We start from the raw sequence: 8,962 nt of genomic DNA, 5'->3' as shown, positions 1-8,962 counted from the left end.
GATAATAGTTAAAAGATAAATTAAAAACAAAACCAATTTTTGAGAGAGTTTTGAAATAAATCCAAAAAACCATATTTATTCAAAACTTCTATATTATACAATAAAAATATATACGCAAAAAAATAAATGTAACTAAAAATTAAATTCTTAAAATTAAGCTGAAAATTATAATTAAAAAAATTAATTTATGAAAAAATGTATATGTAAATAATATTTAATAAAAAATATATCGTTTAATATTTTTGTAAAAAACAAAAAAAAAACGATTTAAAAAATAAATGTTGATTAAATTACAAAAAATCATTTAAAAATGATGAACACATTTTGAAATTAGAACAAAATTATAAAAAAAAAAACAATTTGTAGTGTTCCTAATTGATGATTTTGAACATTTAATGTATTAAATTTTTAATTATTTTTTGCTGTTTTTATTCAAATAAAATATTAAAAATAATATTAATCATTATGAAAAAAAAAAACTAAACTTCATGTGTATATTTTCTCTAAATACAAGAAGATGAAGAACTAAAGAGAACAAAGAGAAATCAAATGTTTCATTCAACAGGTAAAAAGTAAATATTTTTTGTCTTTTCGTTTGAATTTTTTTTCTGCAACGAAATTTTAATTTAAATAAAAATAAAGTCAGCCAGGTCAGTCTGTAAGTGGTGGGTGGGGATGGATGGGGGTGTGCATTATTTATGATGGTGTGTGTGTGTGTTTTTTAGAGCAAATATTTAACTATCTTCTAATATAAGAAATCATTTAAAATTACATTTCATTTGCGGTGGTGTTGATTAAATTATTTAAAACTTTTTTATAAAACAATACAATAGACAAGTCTTTTTCTTGAACATTAAATTATGGGCAGATCCAATTTTTTAAAGGTTACTGTTAAACAACACAACAATAACTATCTTTATAAAATCAGCTGTTATTTAAATTAACCGACGCTCAGAAATTAGGCGCGAGTAATATACATATTCGGGTTTGTTCGTAACGGAAAAAATCAAGCATTTTAAATGCGTAACATATATTTTTTCTACTTTCTTGACAGTTTGACGGCCGAAGTCAATCTATATGCAACCATAATAATCGATAAGACCAAAAATAAAGAATGTCGTTAAAAACGTAGTAAAATCGGTTTTCAATAAAAATTGCTTCTAGAAGGCTTATGAGAGCCAGATCAATAAACACGGACCAGTCATAATTGACAAGGCCAATATCACTGATATCCTCAACGTAATATTGGCTTACATTTCCCGAATAAAACTACTCTGCAACATCGGCGTGTTGAAGAATAGAATCTTCGAGCTGAGAATAGAATCTTCTTCGCCATGTCATTTCAAGGTTTACTGCAGAATACATTTTCCAAAACTTTACTGTTGTAATGAGTACAGCGAGAACTAACCGAAATAAAGTCTAACATTTATCCGTGAACAGTTCTCATCCTGTTAATGTTTGAACTTTTGTGAGAGAAGTACCAGAAGAAGTGGATTGATATAGTCCATCTTTGAATTTGACATAAGTTTGGAAGCACGATTACAATGTGCAATAATAGGACTAAATCGAGGACTCCCTATAAGAGCCATGGTTGTTGGCCGTATGATTTTAACAGCTTTAGGGTAATTATCTTAGTATGGACCTACCCCCGATAAAAATTATACTATAGTAATATGAGCCGCAAGCACCTGTTAAAATATAAAAACGACCCTAGACATGTTCCTAAACAGTACAGTTTGGAAAATTTCGAACTTTAGGGTGAAAAGTACCCTAAGGAGTTGGACCGATATAGTCCATATTCCTACTTGATTTAAGTGCGAGAGAATTATTATAATGCACAAAGATTGGACCACAGTCAATCACTCCTTTCCATAGTTATCGTGCCCATTAGGCATTTTAGTTGGTCACCAGGTGTTTTGCTTAGAGCTTTTGGAGCATTATGTCACGAAGCATGGAATTGCCCACGAAAAACATTATATCGCTGCAAACAGGACCACAAGCAGTACATTCGGTAAAAATTTACAAACGATTCTCGAAAAACCCTTAAACTGCACTTAAGCAAAAATGGTGAATTTTTGTGAGGGAGGTAGGTAGTCGTAGATGTTTTCTTTTCATGATACGACTCATCAGTCATCTGAGTGCCTACCGGCAGGGTAATATAGAGCTTTTTCCCCGGAAAAAAATGTACGATTGTTAAAAGTCCCCCGAGCACAACCTGCTGTTAAAAATTAAATAACCCAACAAGAGTTTTCAAACTGCACTTGTGCCAAAAAATTTGAAAATGTGTGTGTAAGGTAGTCGACGGATACTCAATTCGTAAATTTTCATGCTCATCAGTCATTTGAGTTGGTGCCGGCAAGGTTACTTAGAACTTTTGGAACATTTCCTCAACAAAAATGGGCTTGCCCCCAAATAAAATTGTACCTTCGTAAAAGGGCCCGCGAAAAGAACCTGCTGTTGAAAATTTCATGATGATCCGACAAAAGTTCCTAAACTGCACTTGTGCCAAACATTTTTAAATTTCTTTGTGTGGAAAATAGACTTACAGCCCATATCAGGAGCTGATCTATGACTGGAGATAATTTCATGAGGTGCAAAGTTTGGACCCAATAGGTTACTAAGTAAAACTCGCACGCTGGTCTCACCATAGTGATGTAAATCCAGCAAAGACGGAGTTGGTACTATCCAACAGGAAAAGAAATATCGCTGATTTTGTACCACCAATACTGGATGATCTGCAATGGAACCTCTCCAGAGGCGAAATACTTGGCAGTGGTTCTTGACCATCGGCTGAGATGGAAGAGGAACACTGAGGACCGCACCAAGAGGGGCCTAGTTGCATATTGTTCGTGTAAGAACCCCATAAAAAAAGTTAGGATCTCAGATCACTGGCTGGCTAGGACAATGGTCTGTCCTATCTTGACCTATGACTGCCTCGTCTGGTGGCAAGGCCCTAAACAATAATCCTAACCTGTCCAGGTCAACTAGTGTGCAACAAGGAGCAGTAAAAAGCAACCCCAGGCAGCACTGAGGGCTATACGAAATATCAAACCCCCAGATATTCCACTACAGTAACAAGCATCCCGATGTGCCTTCAGGCTTAAGAGACACAATCAGTGGTATTGTTCATGGCTTGGACATGCTAGCGTTCTATAGCGGATATGTAGCCAGATTTGGCTAAGTGACAAGGGAGGTGAAACTGTCTACATTTCGCCAATCCTGGACTTAGACATAGCGGAGGTAATAATCCCTAATAGGAGTAGTGGGAGCACGGCAGACCATTTCCCGATAACCTATCCATTTTCACTGATGTGTCAAAAATGGAAGAAGGCACGGGATCTGTCGTGTATTATGAAGAGCAGAACATCAGACGCTCATACAAACTTAATGACAACTGCAGAGTTTTTCAGACAGAAGTCTTTGCAGTGCCGAAAGCCTTAGAACTACTAGTAGGAATATACAGACATTGCAGATAGGATAGCTAGGGTGGTTTACGTGGATAGCCAGGCTGCTTTAAATGCGTTAGGATCCTTCACCAGTAAATCTAAGACCGACCTTCGGCTAGAGGACTGTGTCGAGTCACCGCGGGTGGGCAATCTCAGGGCATAGAACTGCGACCCTTCTTTCACTACATAAATCATACATCAGAATTGCTGTAGGGGTCATTACTGGCCACTGGTCTCCGAGTAAAGTGGCTGCCAACAATCAACGGCAACTGCACATCCTGCACATAATAAGTGTTTATAGAGATAGATATTCACACGCAAAAGGATAGACTTTGTGAAAATTCCCAAAAACATATGAAACCTTCCCAACGGATGATGACATACATATGTTGTCAAAACATCCCCGAAGGAACAAAGGGATTTCTCTTATATCAATGAGTGGACGTCGACTGATATTGGCTCAATGATATGGCACCTACTGTTTATTCCCGAGTCCGAATGGCGTCTCTTACGACACCACTTGTAGAGAAGTTTTTCATGCCTGAAATACTCAGGAAATGTAAGCCAACATTACGCTAAGAAAATTTCCCACCGCCGAAAATTTTGATGTTCTTGTCACGGGTTGAACCGCAGGCCTTTAGATTGCAAGGCGGACGTGCTTACCACTGCATCTCGGTGGCTCCCGGGTGTCGAATGATGACATCCCGAACAAATTAAGATTGGTGCAAAAGACTACTGTTAATTCTTTAAAACCCGGCCTCAAGTGATTATTTCGAGCATATAAACCAAAAACGTCAGCTTTCTTCATAGCAACTTTTAGTTGGTGGTTGGTTTTGATCATAACGTCCAAATCGTATTTATACAGAATACAGAATTGTTCTTTACCTAACTTCTTGGTAAGGTATGCCGATAAAAAAATGTTACTGTCTATATTAATTTCATGATAATTTAGAAGAGGAAAAATAGTAACGATGGCATTTTCCATTTTCATTCGAATCCAACGCATTGACGAGTTGTGCAAAAAAAAATGTTTATCTTCTTTTGTTGTAATTTGTCATTTAGAAAATCCCCAGTATATAAATGAAAATTGTTACAATTACCAGGGCAAATATACCGAATAACGTTGAAATTAGAAGAAATTCAATATAATCAAAATAACTTTTACAATTCAACGAACATGTAATAAAAACGTTGTTAAAGTTGCTGATGATAGTGGCCAAGTTGAGACAAATTGTGATACTGATGATGTGCATGATGATGATGATGGTAGTGATGATATTGATGTTGTTGATAATTTGGCGGCGGCGGTGGTGGTGGTAACTGTTGGCCATGAGTGGTCATAATTAGGTTAACAGCGGGAGGTGTAGCCAATGTTGGTGGTGGTGGTGGCGGTGCAAAGGTTGACGATGGTGTAGATGATGATGATACTGATGCCGATGATGATGAAGAGGCGGCTGCTGCTGGTAATTGTGGTGCTGATGTTGGTAGTGGTGGCAATGTTGATGATGAGGAAGCTGTGCCAGCAGCATTATTTGTATTGTTTGTTGTTCCACAATGTTGAACCTGCTGATGATTATGATTGCTATGATAATATTGTTGTTGATTTTGTGAATGCTGTTGTTGATTATAATTTCGTAACTCTACTGCTATGTTGTTACCACCACTACCACTATTGAAAACACCACAACCAGCGGAAACGGCACCTCTTAATAAACTGCCACCGCCAGCAATAACGTTTGTGGTATTTGTTGTATAATTTATTGATTGTTGTTGTGATTGTGTATGTGAATGGTTGCGATTATTGTTAGTTTTTGTTGTAGTTGTTATCGTTGTTGTTGCAGTACCAGCTGCATTTGATTGTGTTATACAGGATGTTGTTGTATTATTGGCAGCCATCAACACAATAGATTGAGGCGGCTGTGAAGGTGGAGGCGGAGGAGGAGGAGGTGGTGGTGGCATCATTTGTCGGGATGCCATGTTTGTCATGGTAACAGAGGACGAAGTTTGTGAAGGATGGTGTTGAATCTGTTGCTGATGATACGTTGCAATTGGCATTACTTGTCTTTGATGGTCCGCTTTGTAGATTAGGTGATTTTGTTGTTTTTGCTGGGCTTGATGAGATTGCTGCTGCTGCTGCAGATACATGTGTTGTTCATAATAACCTTGATATTGCTTTGCCTGATGTTGTTGCTGTTGAGATTGGTAATAAGTTTGTATTTGATAGTGTTGCTCAAACTGTTGTTGCAACTGCAATTGCATCTGTTGATGATGATATGCATCCGACAACATTGTATTACTGTCAACAGCTGCTCTGGCTACACCTGCAGCTCCATCAACTAATTGTGGTGTTGTTGGTATTGCTGCTGCTGCATTAGATGTTGAGGCAACAGCGGAATCGGTTTTTGATCCAACCATATTAGTGCTGCCACCACCATAACCCAACGAAAAACTTGTCGATGAGGTTAGTGAAGATGCTGCTGATGTTGTTGTTGGTGTTGTAGACAATGTCGATGAAACCGATGTTGTCGATAGGGGTGACGTCAAATTACGCGCAGCTGCTGCTTCATTAGCGATCAGAACGTTCTTACTACTTGATGGACCATCATATAAGGGTGGTGCCGCGCAGCCAGATGTTGCACTTGTACTTGTTCCACTCCCCATGTTATTTAATGCACTAGAACTTGTTGCGGAGACCCCTGTTGTATTTATGTTGCTATTGCCCGCTGCTGCAGCTCCCGTAACTGATGCAGTTGCAGCTGGAACAGATGTCGCTGCCATTGTTGTTGCAGATGATGAAGATTGTGTTGATGTAGTCATACTATGTGAATCAAGTCTTTGTCATTTGGCATTACTTTGCAGTGCAGCATTTATTTGTGTCCACAGCTCTTTTTTACACGATTTCGATCTGTAAAGAATGAGTATTTGTTATATAGTGCTACTTAAGAAGCGAATAGTGTATGCTTTTGGAGAAGTTGTCGTTAAGCACTTTTTGAAGATATATAATAAAAAAGATGTTATGGAAAAAAGTTCTAGAGTAATCATAGAAAACTTCAGTCGAACTTCTCTATAACGCTTTATAGAAAATTCGTTATAGACAGATTATTTTGTGTGAGAGTTTCCACTTTTTCCTTAAGTATTCGTTATAGAGAAAGATAGACGGTACATATGTCGAAAATTGGAAATTTTAAAGAGAGCAAAAAAATATTTTTGGAATTTTGCTTTTTTTTTAATCTCCTCAAGTTTGGCCTTCACCGGCTTTAATATGATATAGCCCAGGAATAAAATTGACGACCCCCCACAAATGTTTTAAACGACCATGATGTGCCAATCTGCACCTGGAATGTTCGCACTCTTTGTAGAGAAAAAAATACAAGGCCGCTATTACTGCCATACAGAAAATACGATGGATTGGAAAAGGCTTCAAAAAAGCGGATGCACTGCATTATAGATGCGACACAGTATGCGTTTGGTTGCGGATTTATAATTAGTCGGAGGTTAAAACATCTGGTCTCCAGCTTTACCTCGGTGAATGAATGACTTGCTACAATACGGATAAAAGCTAAATTTCTCAACATCAGCTTTATTTGCGCTCATGCTCCCACTAAACAGTAGGACAAAGAGACGAAAGATTTATTTTACCAGCACTTAGAAGAAACATATCGACGTCTTAGTTCCTCAACCTCGTATCTTAAAAAAATGGGATTTTGATTTTTTATATCAAACGATAGCTATTTTTGAGTTTTACTATTGCAACCACTTATCTGAAAATGTTGTCGCGGTTCTCTAAATATTAATAAAATATATTCTCGTATCTCATTCACTCCTATTTTCATTACTGTCTCAAACTCGTATCTTAATACCTGAGCAATTTTGTTTGATTGACAATCAATGCCCAAGCGAAACGGCGGAAGCTAGGATCTTGAAATTTCGATCGATTTGGCTGTTTTTTTTTTTTTTGAAAATTCGTAGTAGAAGGTTTACGAAAAGTACTTAAATGTACTAACATTTTTACCATTTATGTGACTTATGCCCGTCATTTCTAGCCCTAGATAACCGTGTAGGTTAGTTATCTCTACCTACGCGTTTGGTAATTTCTACGTGCCACTTACCGAGGCGAGTAAATTTTGAAAACATGTGGTAGCATTGGTGATTTTCATTCATGATTTCCTAAAAACATTGCCACATACAAGTGTTTTACAGTTTTTAACACATTGGCAACGATCAACCAGGCGAAATCCTTGGTGTAAGTAACACGGCCGTTTTCGACCCGGTAACGTTACCTATGGATTGAAATTATGAAATTTTGCTTACACGGGGGATATCTATGAACTCATAGATAACTACGCGTAGAAATTACGGGCATTACTGGTAATCAACGTTGAGACGAAAAGGCTAAATCTAGAATATTCAATTTCTAAGCGAGGGTTTCTATTAAAGTGTACATGTGTTCGTAAGAGAAAAGTACTAAAATGCAACAAAAAATGTATTTCTCGTATTAGATGAACGAGTAGAACTATGATTGATGATGAACCCACTAAAAAGGCGGATGAATACTGGCCCTATGTCGGTACACGCAGAACTGGAATATCAAGGCTTCGATGGAGTAAACTAGTGGAAAACTAGTTCGAAAAACAGATATATATTAAGCAACAAATAGAGTGAAATGGAAATCTTTTCTTCGATCGGCTTGTCGGACAAATGTTCTGCAGAGGGCCAACATAGTTCATAAGTAATTATCTACTCAAGTTTGTTGATTTGTGCAGTTCTTCTTTCACAATAATGCCAAATCTACTAAGTTTATTGTCAAAAGTAGTCTAACTGGTGGACCTTGATTATACCGTTTAATGTGGTAATGTTAATGGAAACATTTATTATTTATAAACATAAAAAAACATAAGTGTACTGTTTGTCGAACTAACCTCTTTATGGATTGTAACCAATCTTTAAATTGTGCACTTCCCTCCGGTGTTATTTGGAATGCGGCACGAGCAGCCACAATTATGCTGGCAAAATCTTCATAATCGGCTGGTGTTAGATGATACAATTTTTGATGTATACATTGGATATACCTGTCCAGGAAAAAAAAATCGAAGGCATATTAACAAATTTTCCATTGCTTTATCAAACGAAGATTCCAACTTACATTTGCTGACATTTTTGCACCAATGGCGTTAGAGCCGATCTTAAGTGTTGCATAACCAATTGATGATTGTTGCGACCCAAATAATGTGCCGATTCTATGGCCACATCGTGTAATACAAATGGACTAACTATCGAATTAACGGCACACACACAGTACTGATGTAAATATTGGGAGCCAAGCTTTTTCGAAATTCTCAATAGCCATTTAACATCTTCACCATAGGGAGGATTGCGTGCATATTTGGCTTGTGGACGATCGTCGTGAACTCGCCGTGCCAATGTTTCCATAGCTAACATGCCAACATTATACGCGGCCAGGAGATAACGTAATTGCGCGGGTCTATTAGTAAAAGAAAATATAATTATAATTTTTC

At 37.3% G+C, this 8,962-nt stretch overlaps 1 protein-coding gene across 1 annotated transcript in view; it reads right to left on the bottom strand.

Moving 5' to 3' along the window:
• Positions 1 to 5,216: 5,216 nt before the first annotated feature.
• Positions 5,217 to 8,962, bottom strand: part of Dora (zinc finger SWIM domain-containing dorado) — a 51,753-nt gene continuing 48,007 nt past the window's right edge. The window contains exons 6-8 of the mRNA XM_073974552.1: positions 8,590 to 8,928; positions 8,366 to 8,515; positions 5,217 to 6,351 (exon numbers count right to left, since the gene is read on the bottom strand). Coding sequence (XP_073830653.1) covers positions 6,285 to 6,351; positions 8,366 to 8,515; positions 8,590 to 8,928 — 556 coding nt within the window. The 3' untranslated portion in view covers positions 5,217 to 6,284. The remainder of the gene's footprint in view (positions 6,352 to 8,365; positions 8,516 to 8,589; positions 8,929 to 8,962) is intronic.

The sequence above is a fragment of the Musca autumnalis genome, unplaced genomic scaffold (assembly GCF_047663935.1).
Source record: "Musca autumnalis isolate F117 unplaced genomic scaffold, ASM4766393v1 scaffold_3, whole genome shotgun sequence".
In the NCBI taxonomy this organism is placed as follows: domain Eukaryota; kingdom Metazoa; phylum Arthropoda; class Insecta; order Diptera; family Muscidae; genus Musca; species Musca autumnalis.
Note: the sequence above shows the minus strand (reverse complement) of the source record. Positions and strands in the feature narration are given on the sequence as shown.